The sequence below is a fragment of the Acromyrmex echinatior genome, chromosome 4, assembly GCF_024713525.1.
Source record: "Acromyrmex echinatior isolate Ae372 chromosome 4, ASM2471352v2, whole genome shotgun sequence".
Lineage (NCBI taxonomy): Eukaryota > Metazoa > Arthropoda > Insecta > Hymenoptera > Formicidae > Acromyrmex > Acromyrmex echinatior.
This window is the reverse complement of record NC_141855.1, coordinates 14,862,090-14,887,583: the sequence shown is the minus strand read 5'-3', so window position 1 is coordinate 14,887,583 and position 25,494 is coordinate 14,862,090. Positions and strand designations below refer to the sequence as shown.

Genomic DNA, 25,494 nt, shown 5'->3' with positions numbered 1-25,494 from the left:
CAGGTACACCGAGAACAATTAGGCTAACAATGACTCTTAAGCGGCGTCCGGGTCACGGCTTCCCGGCGTTGTGCCTCCTATTTCTACATGTTTTACGAGTAGTACGTACTTTTTATGGTCGATTGCGCGATAATAACATTGCTGAATGAGAAATTCAAGTTAAAAAAAAATTGCGATTAATACGTGTGCACTGTTTTACATTTCGTTCTCTTGTTTCCTTTTTTTTTTCCAGATACACTTTAACGTTTGTAAACTAGTGATTGTGTGAACAGTTAATAGTGTTGAAATTTCAGTAGCAATTGTGGAGTAGACATTAAATTAAATTAATAGACTATGAGTTTAAAATCAGAGTCATAAGTATTAAAAAAATGTATTTTTTACAGTTAAATAAACACATAACACATGCGATATCAAAAGTAAATTGCAGTAGTAATAAAGGTGAGCATATGAATAAAAAAATTAGAAGAGGATTTCGACATTTTTATATTCGCAAAATAATACTTTAACTCTTGCACTTTTCAATCTCAACGCCTTTGATTGATACTGTTAATGGCTGTTGATTACAAAGTATCGGAAGGCAGGTCGATAAGTATCGCCCTACCGAATTGCTAATAAGCGACCGATTTCGTGATCTCTCCGACGATCTGCCATCCGCGTTTAACTTGTTTATTGTTGGTGTAACGACGACGGGATGAGGAAGGGGGATCGATTGAGACGTCCGCTCCTCGGAACACGCCAGCCCTAAGGGCTCCAGCTAATTGCTATAATTAATTGCGTGATTGCTATAGTTAGATCGATCCGGATTGCCAGTTAGAAGAGTGTAGCTTCTGCTACTATAATGATACAGTCACAAAGATACCTATATTGGTTTGACGATTGTTCCGGCTCGATTGAGAAACGCGTCAACCGGAAAAGTTGCAAAATCTGACCAATTCTTCCTATCCTTTCTATTCTTTTTATTATTTCTTATCCTATAGTAATTCTATAATTTCAATATTTTTTATATATACAGTTATATTTTTAATAATTATATAATTTTATTAATTTTTATTTGGAATTTCACTAATTTTTATTTTACAGACATGAATAGACATAAATATTAATATTCTACAATTCAATATTTTTATAATTTTCAAAATTTATCTATGATTTCTTTATTAGTTTAATTTTGTTAATTAATATTTATAATTCTACAATATGTTCCCTCAGTTTATCATATAATTTTGCAATTTTTTTGAAAGACTATTTTTGACAATTATGACAGCACTAGTATGATTAGTTGTCAATGACGCAACGACGAAGTAGAAGAATGTTTAAGAGATCGATAAAGCGTCTGAAAAAAGCAAGGCGCTTAACGATTCGGCGAGGAGGAAAAAAAAAATCGGGTGGAGCGGCGGTGCGTTTTTACGACACGGTAGGGCCTCGGCTTTTTATGCCGGATCGGAACATTAAACCGCCATCTCTTTAAAAGCACTGTATTTCTTTCATCGACATTTGCGGTCCGACTGAGTTACAAACAGAACTTGTAACTTTCACATTCTATGAGTTCTCTACAGTCAACTCGGGCAATCGAAGGCGTTTATTGAGCGCGGCGTGCGCCAACTCTTCCTGCAGTCGTCAAATAATTTCGGTGTACAACACTTTGGAGTTTCTTGCAGAGTAAATTGCAGATTAAAAAAGATCGCGCCTCGTTATTTTCCGTGAGAGATCTGTTATCGAGCTGAGAAATATGATCCATGGCACCTTTGGGAAAAATCATCGACAGCCGCGTCGTACGTGTGATAATAACACGTTGCGTGACGATACTTGTGGTTTAATGATTAGGGGTTCGCGTTAACGCGCCACAACGAAATTACAACGTCACGGGATAGAGCATGTCTTCGCGAAAAAGAAAGAAAGTGCGAAAAATCGCAAAATCGGAGGACTTATGATTAACTTCCCTCAGTATCTTTTATGTTTAATACTAACCTTTCTTAACAATCTCGCTAGGCATCCTCGCTGAAACTTCGACAAGGTCTGATAAAAAATTGGAAAATTAAATAGGATTATCTGTAGTCTAGCTATAGTTTAGAAATACGGAAATTTTCCTCCCCCGCGGAAATTCCGCCGCGTGACGTAAACTCACAGCTGACACTGGACAAAGGATATTTTAGTCCCATGAATTTAATTTGTAATTCAATATAGAATCGTGTTAATATCACTTTTTATATTTAAATTTTAAGAGAATCAAGATACATTTTTTCTAATAGAGATTTATATCTCTTTATGGCGCAGGAATAAGCTCTTCGACACTTCGGACACCCACGCGCTCATTATCCGTCCTTTCATCAGTACACCAGCAATAAATCTGTATTATGCCCTTCTAGGCGATACGGCACCAAGTGCGGCGGTTGCCTCCAAGGGATAAACCCGCAGGACCTTGTGAGGAAAGCGAGGGACAAAGTTTTCCACCTGAATTGCTTCACCTGCCTGGTGTGTCGGAAGCAGATGAGCACGGGCGAGGAGCTCTACGTCTTGGACGACAACAAGTTCGTTTGCAAGCAAGACTACCTGTCGGGCAAACCGCTGCCGGACACGCATCACGTGCACGGTCATCACGGTGAGCCAAAACTACCCTCCCTTTCGTTATTATCTTCAGTCATCTATTATAATATAACAATATTATCTTGACACAATCATATTATCTCACTTATTTATACATGTTTAAATCCTGCGACAAAAAAAGCGATGAAACGAAGTTAATTTTTGCATAATAAATTCGCGTGTAATTCGTGCAGGAAATTAAATTGCAGCTACGCCAAATAATTCGATTCTTCTATTATCCATGGTGAAGTTAATAAATAATTCTACGATCGAAATAGCAAACAGAATCGAGAAAGTAAAGTTAGTCCACGAAGAGGAGGCACTTTGGAGTATCACAGTTTGTCTGTGTACACTGTCCGCTCCGTTTACAGATCGATTCGTCGTGGGATTTAAATTTAAACGATATCCTGAGAATCCACGTGATCTCAGTGTTTGTCTTATCTGTTACGAATCGATATCGTGACTAATCTCGCATTGTTTTTAATCGTTGATATTTGATAATATGATCGTGATATTTTAAAAATATTCAGCTTTTATGTATACGTATAAAGTTTCATACATTTAATTTATTTTTTTAAGTTGAATGTAAGGGAGACGAGGGCAAGTTGTTACAATTTTTTCCGTTTTCTAATGTATATATTTAAATTAATGAATACCTATAATATGCATTGCTTCAAGTATATCTTTATCTAGATAATCAATTTTTTTCTGATTTGTATCTATGTCTTTACTAATACTAAAATTAAGATTTTCTATCAGTAGGTAAATTGTAATAATTTATCTCACTGTGGAGCAAATTGTTACATTTACAATATCACTTGAAATATATATAAGCAAATTCAAGATTACAATAAAATCAAACACAAAATATTTTACAAGGAATATTTATTTTATAATATTAAAATTAAAAAAATATATTATAAAAATTTTTTTTAATTAGTTATTAAAGTTAACGTTGGAAAGTCATAAAATTAATATTACATTTGGTGCTTTTCACACAGACAGGTGGTCTTTAACTTTCTTTGCTGCTGTTGCATACGTTTTTACATTTGCAGATTCTCTGTTTGTCTTTTTTTTGTAAGATCGCATTATTCCAGACTTTTATAATTAAACTGCTGATTCAATATGATAGAAAGAGATGAATTTGATTCCCAGCTGTCCTTGTTTCAGTTCACATATGTATGCGTCCTATGTTTGTGAAAATTGCATAAATTTATGTGAAAACACTAACTAACGTCATTATCTGTGTAATTTATACATATGAGAGTGAATGAACACAAATATGGCGCTGCTCAGCGCTGTTTTTAAACATGGAGACGAAGTTGGCAGTCTATTTATAGATCTGTGCGTCATTCTATAGAAAAAAAAAATTGTTTTCAATAGGGTAAGTTGTTGCACTGTAACAATCTGTCCCGATCCAAGATAACAATTTGCCCCAACCTTTCCATTTTCAATTTAAAAAAATACAGATCGAAAATCAGTATCATATATCGATTCAAACAAAATGTGTTATTATAATCAAATGTATATAAAAGAAATATACATATATCTGTAACTTATATATAAATAACACAAACGATTTATACAATTAAATATTTACTTTTAATAGTGAAAACCAAGAAAATATATGTAGCGTCTTCTAGAGTTGAAATACGGTGACTAAACTGAAGTTGTAGAGTATCGTAAGAATCACATATCTCATAAAAGAATCAAAATTCATAAAAATGTACATATTGCCATCTGTGTGTGTGTGTGTATGTGTGTGTGGTAACTAAAAAATTAATTGTAACAACTTATTCCATGTAACGACTTGTCCCGGTCTCCCCTACATGTTATACATACGTACTAACATAACGTTTTTTTATATCAGATATAGATATTATCGGGTATGGATATTTATTGATATCGATGTTTAACAAACCGAACGTAATATGAAATTTTCACTCTTCATCCGCGATCTGAATATTCGAATTTTAGTGTAGATTTTTATATTTTTCCGGACTGAATAAAAATTTAAAAAATTTTAAAAACTTCTTACTTGTGAAAATTTAACAATAAGTTTCCCATAACGGAAATCTTTTTCGAATTGTATTTTATTAATTTTTTATAGATTTAAATTTATTAATCAGAATACATAAAAAATCGACCACGCCTTTCAAGTCTAACATCGTCGGCGGAGGACTAATAATATCAAAAAGCATTAATTGATATTATAAAATCGTAAAAAGATAAGTTGAAGACTTAGATTCCGCGCACAATGGAGGAAATATTAAAGAAATAAAAATAAGTATTAACATTTTAACCTATCAGAAATTAGTTATACCGGAATACAATGTTTCTGATGTATTCATTCCTATTCCTGATATTTCCCACATAGTATTTATTCATAATAATCACATTATGATTACTCTGGAGATGTGAAAATTATCCGAAAGAAAAATTTTCTCTCTTAACAAAGTCTCTTTTTTTATTAATAAAATACAATCAATTTAAAAAAGCGAATATTTTAGAACCGTGTTAAAGACTGCATAATTAAAGTTTCGGTCTTCAGCGGCACGGCCTAAATACGTCGTGCGAGCTGTTACGCCGCGATTTCGACGTGGCACGTGGCTGTCAGCGGCACGCGGCGATCGATCGCGGCTCGAAAATTCGCGCGAAATCGCGTTTGGCACACGCTCGACTCGGTGTGCAAACAAAGTCAACGCACAATCGCCTTCCATTATATCGATCTCCGCACCGCTGTCACCGGAACGCGGCGCCGCTGTCCAAAGAGGGGTGTATTATCGCGACAGCTCTTCCTCATTCGACCCCCTGTCTTCTCTCGGGTCTCTCGTTCGATCTCGTGCGAGCGCGTTTTACGATCGCCTCCGTCGTTTCCGTTACCGCCGCCAATAAATAATTTTATCCGCCGCTCGCGAGAAAGAAAGGTCGTCATAAATTATCGCGCGGACCCGCCGCTTCGCCGACCCGAAGTCAAGAAGCAGCCCGTTCTGATCTTCGACGTTCTGTCGGAGTTTTATCGGAGAACCGGAAAGCCGATCTGCCGATGTTTCGATACCGATTGAAGCAGAAGGAATATCCGCGCGTTTTGCAGAATTACTTGGATAGGTTTCTCTAAAGCAAAATATGAAGAATTTCAGAGAGAATGGTTGCGTTCAACAGAAAAAGCAGCCTTGCATCTGTTATAAAGTTTTTTAATACGATTGATTTATACGTTTAGATCCAGTGAGGAATTATAAGAGCAAGAACCAATTATATTAAAGGATTTATAACAGTTGCAGAGCTACTTTGTTCTGTTGAACGCAGATCAATGATCAAAAGTCTCGACATATTTGTTATACACGGTACGTGTTAATATCATATAAATGCGAGGCATCGATATCCCTTTAAATTCGAGCATTTCTACAAAGACCGACGGGACCCATTTCTCGAGTGGCTCAGAATTTCGGGATTTATTTTTTCGAGCGACGAGGTCGAGGGGGTCACAGTTCAACGCGCACGCCGCCACGGATTTCACGGAGTCAGGATCAGCTTAAAAAAAAAAGGGTGGGACCGACGGGGCGAGAGGGGCGGAGAGGGCAGGTTTTTCACGGGAGTTTCTACCCCGAATGAGAGAGAGAGAGCGGCAAGCTGTGAAAACAGCGTGGCGCGTATGCCACCGTGAACCACCGGCTGAGAAAGGAGATAGAGAGAAATGAAAACGATGGCACGAGAGAGACGGCAAGACCAGGCTCGGTTTCACGAGGGCCCCACTCGTATATAAGCCGTGAAACGAAAACCGAAAGGTCGTTAGGCAGGGGGCGAACCTTTTGTCGTTCCGTTGCCGACGTTGCCGAAACCGCAAAACGCACCGACAACCCGTTTTCTTCTCTCTCTTTGCCCGGCCGCCTTTTTCTCCCAAGGATCTCGGAGACGGCCCGACGGACCCCGTTGTGTGTTCGCTCGCTGTACGTGAGACAATGTCGTGGGACAGCCGCTGAGCGCGGGAGAGCGCCGCGAAATGATTTACGCCTCAGCCGCGGCCGATTCGGCCCGCCGACTCGCTGTCGATGAGTTTCGCGTGAAGCATCATCGTCATCGCTGTCGACGTGTTGACATCACGAGGGATCCTGGAGCGCATACCTGCGGATGCAGGAACGAATACGTAAGCCGCGTCAAATGTCAACTCCGAGAAGCTGCCTTCGCGGAAGGATTCTGTGATTTTTTTCGGATCGGTTCCGACGTTTTACAGCCAGATTTCGCGGAAAAGGATTAGACAGCCAATAGGTAGAAATGAGAATACAGTAAAAATCGAAGCGAAAATAAAGTAACAAATAAATAAAAGTTATTTATATAAATAATAAAAGTAATGATATTGCTGAAAAATAACTGTAAAATAAAATGTTTTCTTAGCGTGATCTATGCAAATACATTTTTAAATAGATTTATATTTAGTCGAGTTGTATGCATTAGATTATTAGTATATAAATGTCTTTCGTATCTGTTTTACCATCTTTACGAACATCATCGATTATTTTTTTACCGCCGTCCTCAACTACTGATTATTGATAACTGGCGAGAACAATAGAGGCAGGTATGGAGCACTGCTCGAAATCTTCATCGCGTGGAGAACGAATTCGACGCGCAACTGGGGGCAGAATGTTGACGCGAGCCTTCAGGATGATTTCGGGCCGATGATTAAGCGACATGACCGTCTTGATGCCCGACACTTTTTCAACATTAATCTCTGCCATCCGCTCGGCCATTTGCCGGTTGTCGAATCCGCGGCCATCGTTCTCTCTCTCTCTCTCTCTCTCTCTCTCTCTCTCTCTCTCTCTTTCTCGGTGGCGAGAGACGAGAGCACGGTAATTATGCTCGTAGAGACGATTAATATCCGGAGACACCATTTTTTCGGCGGTTCCCGGTTCATAAAATATATTCCGTCGGGAGTATTTCGTGCGCAACGCCGCCATTAAATCTGGAAGGCAAAAGCCGACTTTCAAAGCGCTACTTGCCGCTCGCACGTACTTTACAATTGAGATAGCTGCAATTAAATTACGCCCGAAAAAATATATGTAATCGTTTGAATGCATTTCTTATAGTTTTCGAATACAGAGTATTAATTTATTGTGACGTTAAATATTATTATTACATTTTCTGTCGATAAAATGCAATTATTATCTCTTGATAAATCACAGAACAATTGCGTCAATATGCAAGTAATTCATTTTTAATCATAAATGTATGATATATAAATGTCAATATCGATCATAATATCGAAGGATAATCGATTCTTTTTTTTCATCTCAGATTTCTCATCGTCGGTGTGATCTTTCTTCTTAGCAAGCGACAATTTTAACAGAACATTAATTAAAAATTACTTAAATGAAATTACTTACTTGAATATTAATAATATCCATACCACGACAATTTGTAATTTATTCCTGCATGTTCGCTAAAAGTTCAACCGCTGATTTCGAACAATTTTGCAATTGCACAGAAGCGATAAAAAACAATTTTTCGATTAGCAAGTTAAATTTTTTTATCATCTTGCAAGAGTTTTTAATTGTTTTATATAGTATATGTAACTATATAAAAAAAATATATAATCAAAGACTTCATTATCATTAACAGGGTTGCAACTGAAAATCAGAGAAATCAGGGAAATGTCAAGGAAAAAATTGAAACTGGTCAGGAAAATTATGGAAAAATAATGGAATTTTTAACATGGAGGAATTTGTGACAACCCTGATGAAATCTGTTCGCGTTGCTTGCATTTTTTGCACTCAGTATCTTCGCTTTCTCTCTTCTCAACAAATATATTTTTGTCTCGTTTTAACTGCCAAATTTTTGAAAATTTTAAGCAACGTGAACAAACCTATCGTTCGAAGAATCTTGTTGATGTCAATTGAGGTATTACGCTTCTGTGCAAGCGAGCGAGCTGCGACGATACGCGAGTAGAAACTGTCGCAATCGTTATTTTCGAAATCGGCAGTTTGTTGGTCGATGTTATTAAAAAGGCCGGTGTCTCGCGTCGTTCACGAGCAGAACCGTCCAACCTGTCGGCAGGCGGAGACTCGCTGATGGGCTCAGGATCGGAAGACGAGGACGAGGACGGTAGTGCTCACCATCACCATCACGATTCGGCCGTACGTGGTGCTCATCTCGGGACCCACAACATTGGCCCGGGTGGTCCTGGTGACCAGACCGTCGGCCACGGTGGCGAACTACCTCTCGGTAGCGATCCCTGCAAGCAGGAGGACTCCGAGGATCAAGGTAAGTCCTAACTTACTTCTTGAAGATAGGCAATAAGATACTTAAGCGGGAGCGACATGTTGCGTAATAAAGAGGTTTTCTCTCATGCAATTTTCTCTTGCAAAAAATATTATTTATGAGAATTATTTTGTGATGCACAAGTGTAAAAAATTAATCTTGTATTCAGTTAAATCGATTATTCTCATGAACCAGAAACCTTTTAGAGAAATACGATAAAGAAAGCCAAGATCGGTCAAAATTGGATATTTCAAAGAATACATTATATATTCTTGTATTAAATTCATTCATTTCAGATATGATTGCGAGCCGAAAAACTTTCAGTTTCAACACAATCATTCTGAAACGCTAATAATTCCCTCTAAATTAAAATAGAAAGAAGGAAAGTAAGAAACTTGTCGAGCTGGTTAAGACACTCTTCCTGGAAAGTTGAGAGATCTCAGGTTCGAATCCTGGCTGAGGTAATATTTTTCAATAAGTTTCTTACTTCCTTTCTTTCTATTCTAGGGGGGATTATTAGCGTTTCAGAATGATTGTGTTGAAACCGAAAATTTTTCGGCTCGCGCAATCATATCTGAAATAAATTAATTTAATATAAGAATACAATATAATATATTATTTGAAACATCCAACTTTGACCGATGTGGACTTTCTTTATCATATTTAATGTATTCACACATACGATCGTACTCAAAATTCCTAATGCTTTTAGAGAAAATTCTATTACTTTAATAAGTAAAATAAAATTCTATTAGTTTTTTAAAAAGAATAGATTCTTTTGATTAGCCGATAGGCGCTATAAATATTTCTTTGTGAATAGCTTGGAAAGTTCTCTTTAATCTCTTTAATCGTATTTATAAGCGATGTATGTAAGCGATAAAATATAAATATTGCAAAATGGAGATACATATTTTTACCATCTAGACAGTTTTACACAGCATTGAGTGCCTCTGAATAAAACAAGAAAACGTCTTTATTACGTCAAATGCAAAAGACGAAAGATAAATCTTGCAAAAAGAAAAGTAGTGAAGGATCGTAAACGAAAGTCAATATCGCGCAGCCAAGCGTAAAGGGCAAAGTGCATGCGTGAAATATCTAAGCTGTCATCTCGATTACAGTGATTAGACATTCCGTATGTATCACGTACACACGTGCACTTACATATTGCACTTGCAAACTGCAAGTAAACAAATTATAAGATCATATTCACACGCCGTAAGTTACTCGCGTAGTACGCGATCAAGAGCAATCGATTAGCAACTTGATCGGGCTACCCTCGAAACTACGCGTCACCATGTCACCCTTGGAGATTTTGCGAGTATGAATTCGTAGCATCGCGACGTCACAAATCGCTGAGGGCTTCGCCAGGAGTTGTCTCGCCAGGAGTCCATTATATCGCTCCTGCTCTTTTATCGCGTCACACAACAATCGGTCCTTTAGCCATCTACCAACTAGCTTCACCCTCGCACGAGTCTCATACAGCCACGCAATACAAGAGCCTCGTTGCCCCCGATCGGGGCGAAAGGGAGGGAACGGACGTCTTCACGAGGGGTGGCCCTCGTAGTGCGGTGTGACACTGTCCAAACATTTTCTTTGTCCCGCGGTTAAGACCTACCCGGTATACACGTATACGTATAATGTATAGATTACCGTGGAGAGCCAGGGACTTATGTACGTGTGTGTGTGTGTGTGCGTGTGCGTGTGCGTGTGCGTGTGCGTGTGCGTGTATGGTGGCACTATGAGATGTGCACGCGTATGTGCGGGGTACGGTTTTCAACGTGCGCGCGCGGCAGCAGCCACGATAATCCGATGGGGGTTTCGCATCGCTTCCGGGGGATTGGCTCCGATTGTTGTTACCTCGATCCGACCGATGAAGATACCGGGATACACGGGGTGTCCCAGACCTACCGCGTGGCCTCTCAGCTACGATTACCTCGACGAATCTACAGTCGATTATCCCTCCGCGCGCGTTTGTCGGGAAGGCATCGTCCGCGCTAAAGTCCTTGAAATATCCGTTGGCTTCCATTAATGTTGACAATATTTTTTAATTTAAATCAAATAGAAATTAAATGGATTATGAATTATGTGTTAGATAAAAGTTGTAAAAAAATGAATATCGTTGCATGTTGAAATTTGTTAAGATCTTTTAATATTAAAAACGCATACACATTAGTGAGACTGTTGTCTTTAATATTCGAGACACCCGTTAGTTGTGCGTGATAGGCTTCTGATCTTCTTGATCGACAATATGGTTTTTAAAAAATTTAACTTTAGCATTGCGGTACGAGAGATCGCAACTCGACGGGCGTCGCTTAGAAACTCCTGTAACGCAATGATGACTCGTGTCCCGAGGATGACGAGTCATTTCTGGGTTACCGACGAGTCACGCGTCAGCGGATACGCATAGTTCGGGATTAAGAAACTGACTATCTGTCGGCTCTATCGACGACTGAGTAATAATAAACGTAACACTGAAAATATTGTGTCAGCCTTATTTTTTTCAGAGATGCCGATACTTTTATAACTTGTCTCTATAAATCGTATGTGAATGACAGCCTCGTTTCTGTTAAAAATTGAGGGTTTGAGGATACAGAATTAAGGAATCATTATATTGATCTAAAAATAATGGTATCTTAATTTTTGAAATTTAGGTAATTTAGTAATTATCGGGCAATTTTTACTTTCGTTTTGCAAAATAAATCTATTATTCTATTTATATTAACGTAGGTAAAAACTATAATTTAGAAGAGAACAAATTGTTCTTTACGTATTTATTAATTCTGGCTGCTAATGCAACTCAACTCAGGAATTTCGAGAAACAAAAAGCGAACGAATCATCCTAGAAAAATCCATGTCCCTATCTTCTCGAGAATTAGGTTCTCTGCCATTGTATTTAAAGTGGGCAAACATGAAACTCACTATCGCGAAAGACACGAACTTCTCGTAACGGCTGATTTTGCTGGCAATCGTTTGCGAGTTTCGCGCGAGATAGGCCCCAGGTGATCGTCATACGATTGTGACGTGGCAGCTCGGCTTCGATCGGTTGAAGGTTCCCTGGACGGCGATCCCGAGACGAGGGACAGCCAGACGGAGAACAAGAGCCCGGACGGCGGCGCCGGCGGTGGCAGCGGCGACGGCGGCGCCGGTTCGAAGCGACGCGGCCCACGAACCACTATAAAGGCGAAACAATTGGAGATCTTGAAGACGGCCTTCTCGTCGACTCCAAAGCCCACTAGGCACATTAGGGAGCAATTGGCGAAAGAAACCGGCCTGCCCATGAGAGTCATACAGGTGAGAAAGGTGTCTCTCTCGTTACATTTGCGTTAAAATTTCTCTCGTTTCTCTATCATTATATCTACTTATTTTCTCTTTGTGAAACGTTTCTTTGTGAAATTGATCGTGCTATTATTTAACTAAATACTTTGATAACTAAACAAAGAAAATCTGCGTTTTGTTAAAACCTACGAAATGAGAACAGTTTTATTTAAAGAAATTTTATTATACTTTGTTATACTTTTACAAATTAAAAAAAAATCTTTAATCAGGATGGAGTCAATAATTGAATAGTAATAAATAAATAATAATTATATTTTAATGAAATAAAAATAATTTTTTTTCTTATTATCAATTTTTGTTACGAGACTTGCTACTCAGGCATTCAATTCTCTAGCTTATGAAGAGAATTGCTATTTATATCGAAGTGAATCTCGATTCATACTATCGGCGACGCTTTTATGCGGCTGGCATCTAAATCGCCGTTAAGAGCGATGCAACGCTCAGAAATATTTCGCCATCGTGAACAAGTAGGAAAAAAATCGCATCGACAAACATTTGTCGCATAATAATTCACTCGGCACGTCATCATATTATTTCTCGAGAAATAATTTCGCGACAGAATCGTCGATTAATTCACAATGTATCATCGATAAAAAATTGTTTACCATGATTTTCTCATGTCCTAGAATGTAAAAGAGTTTTAAAATAAAGTGAACTTAGAATCACATTATATATTCCAAGACCCATATTCTTTCAAAACTCTATATCTCTACAGTTTTATATAACAGTGATGAAACATAAGAAACGGGAAACAGTAAAGAGAAACTGATGATGAGTATAATTTTTTTACATTTTTTAAAAACCTCTCATACTAATATCTATTCTTAGAGCAATTTATACTGTAAGACAACCGTGCTCAAAATCAAAAGGCAGCGAAGGAAAGGGAGATGATCGTTAAATAATTCAGCGATTAAAGAGGCGGCCGACTCGCTGGTTTCAGGTCTGGTTCCAGAACAAGAGGAGCAAGGAGCGCAGGCTGAAGCAGCTGACGTCGATGGGCAGGAACCCCTTCTTCGGGGGCTCGCGCAAGATGCGCGGGTTCCCGCTGAATCTGAATCCAGGCGCCCTCGGAGGCGAGGATGGACCACCGCCCGGTTTCCCGTATTTTGGCCCGGACAAGTTCGAATTCGGTTACGGCGGTCCGGTGGCCTTCCATCACGAGTTCTTCGGCGCGCATCCACCCCCGCATCCGCACGGACCGCACTTTGCCGGTACGGGAAATCCAGGTGAATCTCCTGCCATCACCGATGATTTAGCATCTTTTATAGTAAAACTAAAATAAATTCTAGTCTTGCGTTTAAGACATGAAAAAATGCAAGATTAGAATCGATGTGGAAATTTGGAAAATATCAAAGATCTCTTGTTATGTTAATATTTCATCAATTCTTTGTGTTTTCTAAAATCGAATTTCTGCATAGAATTCCTATTAATCACTATTTTATTAATCACGCGGCTTTTGTCTCGATCACAAAAACTTGAAGTAAAAAACGGCCGATCTCTACGAAAGACGGAGCCCGGAGAGAGAGCCTAGTCCCGGAATCTCGCGTAATTATAATAAACCTCGAATCAAGTAGGTAGGCCCCCGCGATAATTATGACAGCCGGTTTCGGAGATGGCCGAGCGGATACGAGATCCCCTCTGAGAGCAGTACGTAATCTGTTTCTGACAGGCTTGGACCCGGCCAGTTTAGCGGGCATGGCAGCCGCAGTGGCGGTGGCAGGGGAATACCCACCTCCGGGCGCGGGGGGCGGCCCTCCGGAATTTCTCACGGGGCCCCCCGGACAGGGGCCCCCTGCGCCCACCGGCGGCAGCCCCGGAGAGTTCCTGGCACCTTCAGGTAAGAGGGAAATATCCCCTCCGAACCATTACCACCGAAAATCGGCCGAATCGCGATCGCCGATCTACCTTGGGTCTGCCCGCGAGCGGACTTTATGTTTGCGCTCGCGCCGATTTATTAGTGTTGTTTTCGCGATGCGGCGGCAACCATTAACTCGTAAGCGCTTGAAGGAGATCGACCTGCTTCTCGCACCAAAGAATAATATTCCGCACGGATCGTTTCTTTACAGACGTCGAGTAACTTTTTTCCTCCGAGAGAGAATTAAACATCTATATCTTAATATATTAATTTTTTAATTTAAATGTATATTGATGTCTGTCTTAATTATTTTTCTCAATTTGATTTCCAATGGTACGCACAAATCAGTAGTCGAGAAAGAGATTATATAATGTTTCACTTTGTCTGTTTCGTGACGATTATATTCGTGACGATTTATTATACACATCTCTGTTGCCGTGTCGTGTTAATTAGGAACGCTTTTAGTCTCGCGATATCGAATCGAAACTGTTTCACGCTATTCAACATTTCACGTTGAAATGAAAATTATACGTTGCTGTTAACCTTTCGCACGCGGTCATCATTTTTATCGTGCAGCATCGCGCTTATTATTCACGTACCTTCGCAATGTTATTTCGTGCACGAAAGACATGCGCGCGCGAGAGATTTCTAGTCGACTAGGATTTTCTACAACAAAATTGCATTACAGCAGCGTGAATGTCATTTTCTTTTGAGCCTGTCGTATGGATAATTGAGATCTGGCAATCACCTGGCGTGACCTTTTGTGATACGTCTAATACTAAATTCACGTTTTCTAACGCGCGTTAGATACGCATATGTGTCTTATCCGACTGTCACCCGCGTATCAATCAAGTCACACATATGTGAGTTATTAATTCGTCGGGGAAAGTGCAGTTAGTGATAGTCGAATTAGTACTTGTAAAGCAGCGTTTAATGTAACTAACGTGGCTCCTGGCAGCCTGAAATCAACTTTGAAATTTTCGCAAAACATTGGGTACTTTTATCGTACTCGTTAAAATATATGACAGCAAAATGTTACGTTATATAAAATGTCTGTAAAAAACAATCCCAAGCGGAACAAAAAGTTATCAAGATTACATGAAAATGGCGTCGAAATGCGTTCAAAATGATTATTAAAAGTCATTTTACGATCACTCATGATTTATTTTTACATCATTTTGACGTTATCATAACTTATTATTCTGCTTGAGAACGGTATAATATTCGATTAAAATAAAAATTAAAATAATTTCGTCTTCAAAAATAAATCAAGTATATATAAGATGTCTACATAATTAGATATAATTCACAAACAATTGGAATTTATTCATCAATGAAATTAACTGCAAACTTTTCGTTTTTAGATTTTGAGTCCTCAATTGAAACGTTTGCGGTTAACTTCTAAAATCTAAACAACTTAATTAACTGATAAGTACATTTCAATTGTTTGCGAATTATATTTTATTGCCTAATATATATATTATTTATCAATAACTATGGAAGGTCATATAAACATTTATACTTACATCTAATATTTGAATTTTAAAACTATCGATAAATTTAACATCAAATTGCTTTGAATTATTTCAAATATTTGCGATCATTCGAGACTCTCAAGAATTTTAATATATTCAAGAATTTCGTGAATTCAGAAATAATTTGTATTATTTATCTATGATCGAATGAGTAATTTAAAAACTTTTAAAAACTAACTTCAGAACTAATCCAGACTTTCATTTGTTGTTTTTGTACGACGAATATGGCATGCATGCAATAGATAAGACAAAAAGATGAGCCGGTGGCAGTCGTTTTTATTTAAAAGCTACAACAACGATGAGATATATATATATATATATATACATATATATATATATATATATATATATAAAGCGTAGTGCAGCTATCGGAGATCGCGTTAATATTTATAAACTGCCGGCGGCGGATTGTCTCGCCGACTTTCACGGGACTTCCGGCCGCCGGCTGGGTCCGTCGCGTCGCGTTGCACTACGCGCAGTGGGATTTAAATCTTAATTGGCATCGACGCCGTGCGCGTTCGCTTGTTCCCAGGTGGAGGGCAGGGTAATCCAAGCGGCGGCGGCGGCGGGAACGGCGGTGGTCCGGGTGGCGGTGGCGGCGGCAGTGGCGGCGGGGTCGCGGGCGGTGGGTTCCTGGAGCCGCACCAGATGCAGAGCGAAGGGCTCGCCTGGTAGTACGAGTTTTAATTAACGTCCCTTTTATGATAATAACAATTCCGCCCGCACGCCTAAAATCGAACGGGATCGCGAGAACGCGCCGCCGAAGCGCGAGAGCGAGAGCGAGGAACGACGACGGCGACGGCGACGGCGACGGCGACGGCAACGGCAACGGCAACGGCAACAGCGACGATTGCTGCGGCTACGACTGCGGCGATTTCGAGTCCGAAGGGCGACGGAAGGCTCGGCGCTTCGTTGCTTTTCTTCCTACTCCCTACTTTTTCCGTTTTCTTTTCGTCCCTGTCCTTTCCATTCTTTCCGTTTCGCAATTGCGATCGAGTTGTGAGAAATATCGACTCGTTCTTTGTGTAAGATATATAGATATGAAAACGTTTGTCCGCGCGCCTCGATTCACATCGTCGTCGACGCACGGTCGACGCTTATTATCGCTATTGATTACGCACCTCGGCGCCGCGACGCTGACGTTACTATTTTTTCATTATTATTATTATTAATATTATTAATTATTGATTATTATTATTGTGTATAAAATTCGAAGATGTCCCTATCGTGTAATATTGTACTCCCTCCCTGTTGATTATTATTTTCTTTTCTCGACGTTACTTTAAAGACACCCTGTAGATATCTGCTGTTGTACACCTGATAATGACACGCGTACACTGATCGCTAGACACGTACACATTTTACACGCAACGTCATACGTGCATACAAACAGATACACGGATACACGTATCCACACACTTGGACATGCGCTGTACTAATATTATCATTAAAGTATAAATATAAATAGGAAACGTGTAATTTGTATCTGTTAAGAGCGGCGAAATCGATGTAAATACACGAGGAACACTCAGAAAAACACTCTATTCTCTCTCTTTGCTGAAAATGCGCGCGTGCCGATTTGCGCGAGACGGCTGGACTTACTCTACGAACTTACGCCACCGAAAATAAAATTATATATATATACATATACATATATATATATATATATATATGTGTGTGTGTGTGTGTATTGTGACGCAACAACTCAAGCGTAAGACAGATCGAGAAAGAGACGCGCCGCCGCGAGGCATAACGATTATAAATACTATTATAATAAACCACCTCGTATTTCCGTATACGGAGCTGTGCATTTCATTTCCTTCTGATCGACGCGTGACAGTTTTCCTTCGACTGAGCGAATGACATTGTGTAGGACAGAGGAAAGTATTTGACTAATTAATGATATATTGCGCAAACATAATTCATTATTCGTTTAGCGAAAATGGTTCATTCGTTAATTAATTCTACTTTAATCACGAGATACAAAAAAATTAAACGATTAAAAAATTAAATTGAAATGCTAAATAATATTATTTAATAATTATCTAGTAATATATTTCCAAATACTCGTCTTTACGAAAATATCATTCGTAGTACAGTCGAATTATTCGTAAAATCTAATGGACCTAATCTTTTTTGTTTAAGATCTATCGCTCCAATAATAAATTAATTTTGATCTCAATCAGTCGATCGAGATTAGCACTATTATTGGCGCGATAAATTTTTCGATTTATGCTAATTAAGAAAGCGTATCTGTGCAACAGCGATCAGATATAGATAACGGTAGACGGCTACAAGAAACCGTCAAGAAACGGAAGTTAATAAGGTAAGTGATCATTTACGTTTTTTTACTGGCGCGTGTCACCATCTTCGATTTCCTTGCAGATTATCAATGACAGAATGTTATTCGGCGTGTCACTGTCATCACCACGATTTCAATAGCATTATCCTAATGAGCTGCGACGTGATACTTCGCTGTGGATTCGATACACGTATCGAGAGAACAGAGAAAGTCACCGAAGACAGTTTATCATATCTGTTAGTAGCGCGCGGCATCAGATCGCACCTTTAAACAGGACGAAGAAATTATTAGTTGTTACGCGGTAAAGTGTTTCGTAGATATCAAGTGGCAAAGATGACTTGCCTGTTTCGAAAAGATGAAATCCACGTGAAGAGAAATAATAATCGCGGTGATCCGAAAAATTTTGCGATGACTCTTCATTTTAAACCGAAATCAATTCTTCTTTCATATTCGAGAGAGGCGTGTAGTTTATAAATTGTGTCAGGTTTCTTGCGTATATTTGCATATGCTTTTGGGCGCAGCTTTCGCGTGCAGTCGTCGCGTTTATATGCCGCCAATCAACTGTGCCACATTACGCTGCATTACGTTACGCCACGCTAAATGTGTGTGTACCTACGTCGCGTTGGCTGGTTCGCACAGCGTGCGCTTTTTTCGCGCGTCAAAAAGCGCGTTGGACTTATTCAAAAGGCAATCCGGCTAAATACCGGAATGACGTGCGCGAAAAAATTCAAAGCGAAAAGCAGGTACACGCTCGCCGCATATGATGACGTAACAGAATTACAACAACGGCCCCATATCCCGCTTGCAAATCCATCGTTGAAATTCCGTTGAAATTTTCGTTAAATACGACATTTACATTCCACAGCATTTCTTATTTTACACATCGTTATTTATATATTTTTTTAAAATAACGTCTACACTCTTCTCTTTTATTATGATGGAAAAAACTGTATTGATATCGAATCGATAATTCAATTTAAATGTTAGTCAATTGAATTTTAGTCTCTAAATCTTTCTTATAAAAATATTTTAAATAATATATCTTCAAAAGATTTAAATATATGAATCAACAAAGTGTATATTATTTAAAATAAACTAAAGAAGGAAAGAACGAGGAAATCGATTAACATATCTAAGATATCTTTACATTGACAATTCATAAAATAATTCATATCTTTAACTGAAAAATTTCGCAATCATCGATTCTTTTAATTTTTAAAGTTATAATTGTTAATTACATCTAATAATTAAATTTATAATTATCATGGTTCTAATTGACATCAATTTTTCAGTTACATTCTCTTGCGTCTTTCTTTTCTCTTTTTTCTCTCTTAGATGAAGATACCCTTATTAAAGGGCGGACGAGCTCAGGTGGCGCGGGCGCGAATCGAATCCTTTTCCTTCCCCAAATCGCCGGTCGTAAACGCATCTGCGACCGACATCGTCCCGAACGTCGTTAGCGGGTGCGACATCCACGTGTCCCGAGGCAAGGGAAAGAGAAGGGTGCGCCTCCCATCGGTCTGGACATCTGGTGAATTCGATTTTGATGTGTTTCTGCGGCCCCCCGGGGGTCGGACGGACGTTCTCCACGTCGTATCCTCGACACGGTCCCGCTGGGGCCTCCAACGATGCCGCCGTGTGCATGTCCCCATGTGTTTCGCGTACACAACGTGTATACACAAGCTCCTACCCCTGGTGGCTTGTTGCAAGTGCATCCGCTAAGTGTGTGCACAGAGTCGGTGGTGGTCCCATGTCGCAGTTTACGGCTGCGCACGAATGGTAACGAGGTTTCGTTTAGAGCAGGGTCACCGATAAGAATTTCGTTAACAATCTGCAGATTAACAACCAAAGAATCTACGATCTTTCCTGTTTATTATAAAGAATCGATTTCTCCAGAAAATTTGTTAAAATTTGTTAATCTCTCGTGTAACTTTATTTTATGGAACGTCGGAACAGTTGCCTTTTATTTTTCTTTTTCTTTTCTGTTCTTTTTTAAGAAAAAAAATTCGATTTTATTTTTTCCCATTTGTTTTTCTTTGAAATCCTTTTTAAAAGTACGCATTACTTTTCAGTACGCGTTATATTTGCGCATGTTTAGTTACTCACAAGTTTGTCAACAAGCTTTTTTTTTACCGATACACTTTGTAAACTGAATAATTTAATGTCATTAAAAGCGCTTTGTTTCTCTCCAGAGAATTTTTGCGCGCCACTCCCTTTAACTGTCCATGTGGCAGAAGTATGGGGTGTAATCTACCCAGAGAATCGAGCACATGCAATGTAACGCGCGATGTAACGACGTCGACGGAGGCATCGGCGTTCCGTGTAATACGTGTATCCTACGCGTCTTCTGCGGGATATCTCTCGGGAGATTCGACAGATGTGTGGCCCGCCTTCGTACCCCAGAAACTGCCATGTCTCCCGCGGGAGTCCTGCAGGGACAAACCGTCCCTAGGGGTTCGCACCCCCGGTTTTCGCGTATCCTTGTGTTCTTCTATTACCCTCGTTTGCACGAAGTAAGAAAATGAAAGTGCAAGCCGGAGCAAGTAAACCACATTCTTTCGCATTTATTATATATGTACATATATATCATGCATATTCATCAGCAGAATAAGAATCTGATTAAATCCCATCGAATTCTACCGCGATTACCGAATATTAACCGTCATGATTTCAAAGTTCGAATCATTACGAAAGTGAATGAAACTTTCTTGCATTAAACATACAATCGATTTTATTAAGTCTGCGAATGAATTTTATTGAATTACATATAAATAATTTTACAAGCAATGACAAATTCTTACATATATAAGATTTATTTGATTTTTTACTGTTATATGATGATTAACATGTGTCGTTTATCGTGGCAGCAAAATACCTCTAATGCCAATAAATTTGTTCTACCGTGTATTATTAATATTAAAATTTTTCTAACGTGATATTTAACACTTTACAGATTTCTCCAAACGCAGATTGCGGGATCTTCGTTTGGAAAAAATTATTTTATATTTAAAACCTCGCAGAGAATAACTTTCACGGTGACACGACTACGAACTACGATACAAACGTTATCCTTATCATCGATAATACCGACTATACATTCATCGATGCGTATCTACTCTACTCGTCAGAGAGACGTTCGAGGAGATATGTAGAACAGGACGATGAAGAGGGATTCCCAAGGGGGTGGTAGTACCAGGGCCAAGGGCCAAGCGCCGACGTGTCACAGTCCAACGCGCTTCGCCGACTCGCTCACGTGTCTACGCACGTGTCGCAAAACGAGCCCCTCCGTCTGTCATCATTATGCAAGGAGGCCATACAAATCACGCCCCGCTTACCGCGGACGCCTTCGTCGCAGGCTCGAATTAACGTGACAGAGCTTCGAATTTGCCCCCAGGACCACCCCTCCGATCGTCAGAGTACCGACCGATGAATCTCTTCGTCCTTCAAGTTCTTCCCTGAAACGTTCGCTTTGAAGAAGCCGTCGTTGGTTACGACACGGCCCGATCAATTTAGAGATATCACTTTGATACAAATTATGCAGTTACGAAATCGTACAGGTATAGTTTATCGAAAATGAATAATATACACTAAAATACGAATTATATACAATTTAATTTCTTTTCAATATTTGTAAACTAATAGTGATATTTTATTACTAACTACTAACTATTAGATCTTTTTATTATAAGTTTTTATAATTTTTATTAAAAAAACTTTTTGATCGTCGTGTTCAATATTAGTATTTACACATATTTCCAGAATTCTCCTACGATTCTCTATAAAAAAACTGAAAAAGTTCTCAGAGATGTGATTCAGTGATTGTATGATCGCGATAGCGTTCATTTTATTCCATTCATCTCACCAACGATACCGTACATCCCACGCATAAAGTCGCTTCCTCTCCGATTCTGGCTTCTTGGCTCGTGCGTCTTTCTTCTGCAGGGATTCTTTACAAATTCGGATGATGTACGAATCGGGTAACGTCATCTGCGGGGATGGATGGCACAATGGAGACGTCGAGTAGTGACGTTGTCATCGCGAACGAAGAAGAGAAGCGCTCGTGACACGATGCTCGTACCTATTTCCGTTTCAAGCGAATACTCGAGGAGGGGAGGGCGGGTAGAAACAGACCAGAAGTCCGTCCAGGCAAACAGACGGATGGACGACCTCCTGGCGTTTCGTCTGAGCTTAGGCTAATCCAAAATCCGGATTACCTGCACGTCCCACAAGCCGTTCAAGCTGCCCGCTGTCTTACGCGTCGCAACGGCCGATAGTTTATTCTTTTCTTCCATGGATTAAGCCTCCACGTGTGACGTCCATGAACACGAAAGCAAATGTGCCTTTCTTTATACATGTGCGATATATTTCTCTCTCTCTCTCTCTCTCTCTCTCTCTCTCTCTCTCTTTCTCTCTTCCCTTTCGAATTGGGATAAACGTGGATGTAGACAAAGGTATTCCGACCGCATGTTTGTTGCTCGTTGGCTGTCAGTTTCACGCGTCACACCGTGACGACGTTGAAGATCTCCGTGTCTTAAAGGGATTTTCAAGTTTCCCGAAAAGTTTAAGAATGTCTCGATAATTGTTAAAGAAGAATTTCAATTTTCACGCGCAAAATAAGAAAATAGGGAAATTTGAATCTCAATTTAGGCATATTAATGCAAACGTCGTCGATGGAAGAGATATTTTACTTAATAACTAATTATGCGATTAATATAAGACAAATTATATATTATTTATTATTACTATTCACTATTATATACAATTAATATTTACGTCAGCTTTTTAGAAATAATTACGTTAATAATAAGCTATGGGAATAATCATGATGTTAGTAGATACTTTGTGCCACTCTAAGTATATCATACTCGATTTTCTTTTTCTAATGCTTTCCCATAATGCTTTTTCCACATAATGCTTATAACTGTTTTATTAGTAAAAATACACACATTATTACCATACTGTTGTGTTTCTTAATGTCTGGCATTTTGATTAAGAAACGTTCTTTACAATGTTCATTTTTATAAAAGTTATAAGCAATCGGATTGGATTGAGTATGCTATCCCAAGTGTGTTGTAGTGTATGGTACCGAAGGATTAAGCTAATAATAATCGTGATTATGTTAAGCTATATCAAAATGCTCTTTATAAAAGACTTTTTCATTTACGTCATCGAAAATACATTTTAACAATTAGACAGAGCCTGACATTAATGTATCTCCTTTCTCAGACGAATTTTTATTCTTTCGCTTTCGTTATGAGAATTGTCGATCCGCTTTGTATATAGAGTGTATACATGCATGCAAACGTCTGCTTCAACGTAAACGCTGCGGCCCTTGCAACATTCTTATTACCATACATGTATGCAAATGCGCATATCGTTTCGCCTTTATCACAGTCTGTAGAACACGCGCATTTTTCCAGCGTGATTTTCTGAAACAATGTAAAGTTTTTAAAGATAAGGTTTTGCAGCTACATACACGTACCTATAATATTTACCCTTGCAATTATTCAATCAGAAAGGTTAATTAAATTGATTATTAAAGTATTAGAAAGAGAGGGAAAATTCATATTATTTCATAGGTATTCTTGAATTTGAATTTATTATCAAAATTTACATTCGACAAATTGCCATGAACAATTCGTTTTAAAAGCTAATAATGCTAATGCTTGCGGTAATAATTGTATTCAATTGGTAATAACAACGTAACAACAACAATGAATAGTAATGAATATTCATAATATAACAGCAACGATATTGAATATTAATAATATTACTAATGAAAAGAATAATATACATTGTCAAAAATTAAGTTATCCCATGCAAGTTAAAAGCCAGCACATTGGGAAACATTTACGTGTGAAATTTCCATTCACACACATGTGAATAAAAATGATGTGAAGACTCTCTCTGCTCTGCGCATTCAAGGAATATCTCTCACACCCGGCTTCTTGGCGATTCCCACCCTAATCGTCCCATACGCGCTTGCACCCTCTCGACCCGCTTATCAGAGCGCCTACCCGCCCCTCGTCGACGAGATAAGTATTTGCTATTTAAAATACCAGCTCCGGTCTCGCGCGGGCCCCAAGATAAACCGCTCGTGTCGAGGGGTTGGCCGATGTACGCGCGAGCGAGAACCAAGAGCAAAAGAGAGTAGGAAGGATAAAAAGAGGGGTTGATTATAAACCGAAGGCAACAGAGAAGGTTCGAGGGTTGCGGGCGGGAAGAATGAGGGGGTGGGTAGACGCGCAAGGGCGGTGGAGTGTGCAGCAACAGCAACAGCAACAGCAGCCACGGCGGTCCACCGTGAGGGTGGTTTACAGGGGGAAGGGGGATTGTACCGGGCATTGTTGTATAAATAGGTTTGGCGAGTTAGGGGTTGCTACCCCCGAGGGAACTGCACATGTCCGCATCGATTATACCCACCTCTTCCCCGCGTTCTCTCTCTCAATTTTCTCTCTTCCCCCCCCTTCTCTTTCTCTCTCTCGCTTTCGCCCTCTTACATCTCGAGCCTCTTCTCAATTCTCTGCCATTGGGGATAGCTTCGATTCTCCCTGTCGTACAACATATCGTTTTCTTTCACTCCCTCCCTTTTGAAACCTCTTCGTTTTTCTTTGTTTCTCTCTTTCGTTATAGTTTTATTCCTCCTCTTTTTCTCCTCCGCTTTCTCGCTCTCAACTTTACTCTCGGACTACCCTCGTGCGCCCAACGTTCGCTTTCTCCCCGTGATGCCCACGGGGCACGCCGCTCGGTTATTTTCAAGCCATTTGCTTTGTAAACGCACGCAATCTCAACCGACCACCCCCACGTGCTGCACCCTCCCTTGTCACCGTCTTTCACGTAACCTTCGACCCCCGCGGACGTAACCCCCCCCCCCCCCGTCACATACTTGCGCTTGAATTCCAGACTCGACATTCAAACTCTTGCGACATGTCATTTTTTGATAAAAAAAATGTACTCCTACTGTAATATCGTAGTGTAATACATTATGTTCTTATCACCTTTCATATCTCGCCAACTAAGTATTGTATTTGCTACGATACTATTATTGTTTTATCTGTTTGTTAAGTATCCCTTTAAATCGGAATACTCTCTGCACCTGAATATCATCAATCTCAAATGAAACAAATAGCTAAAAGATATATACATATTTTAAATCTTCGAAAAACAACATAATGCTTTGAGATATTTTTGAAATGTCCAAGAGATAGTCTAATCTTTTAAGATGTTTTTCTTAGCTCAGAAGACTCTATAAACTTTTGGAAAATCTTTTAGATATACAATAGACGATAGATATGTACAGACTCAAGAAATATCCAAACGTTTTATCCACATGCATCTTTTAAATTAATAATAGCGATTCCTTCTTGAGATATTTCGAGTAAGATATTTCAGTAATGTTCTTATACTCGAGAAACGTTGTCGAGAAACGTTGTCGAAAAAATGAAATATTATAGTTGACCCTCAATTTTTTCAAAGGGTTGCTCACGCATTTTAACGTCACGTTGGAGGTGGTGGTATGCTGGGGGTGGTGAACAAAAATAACCGGTGTGTATGCGCATTCAAACTTTGTATCGGCCGCGAGCGTTCGTCAATGTTTCATTTTCACAATTCAAAGGGGCACCCACGGGGGA

General features: G+C 39.3%; 1 protein-coding gene across 1 annotated transcript in view; it reads left to right on the top strand.

Moving 5' to 3' along the window:
- Window positions 1-17,357, top strand: part of Lim1 (LIM homeobox 1) — a 39,208-nt gene extending 21,851 nt beyond the window's left edge. The window contains exons 4-9 of the mRNA XM_087405176.1: window positions 2,367-2,599; window positions 8,611-8,838; window positions 11,885-12,126; window positions 13,112-13,382; window positions 13,841-14,008; window positions 16,094-17,357. Of these exons, the coding sequence (XP_087261302.1) occupies window positions 2,367-2,599; window positions 8,611-8,838; window positions 11,885-12,126; window positions 13,112-13,382; window positions 13,841-14,008; window positions 16,094-16,236 (1,285 nt within the window). The 3' untranslated portion in view covers window positions 16,237-17,357. The remainder of the gene's footprint in view (window positions 1-2,366; window positions 2,600-8,610; window positions 8,839-11,884; window positions 12,127-13,111; window positions 13,383-13,840; window positions 14,009-16,093) is intronic.
- Window positions 17,358-25,494: the final 8,137 nt, after the last annotated feature.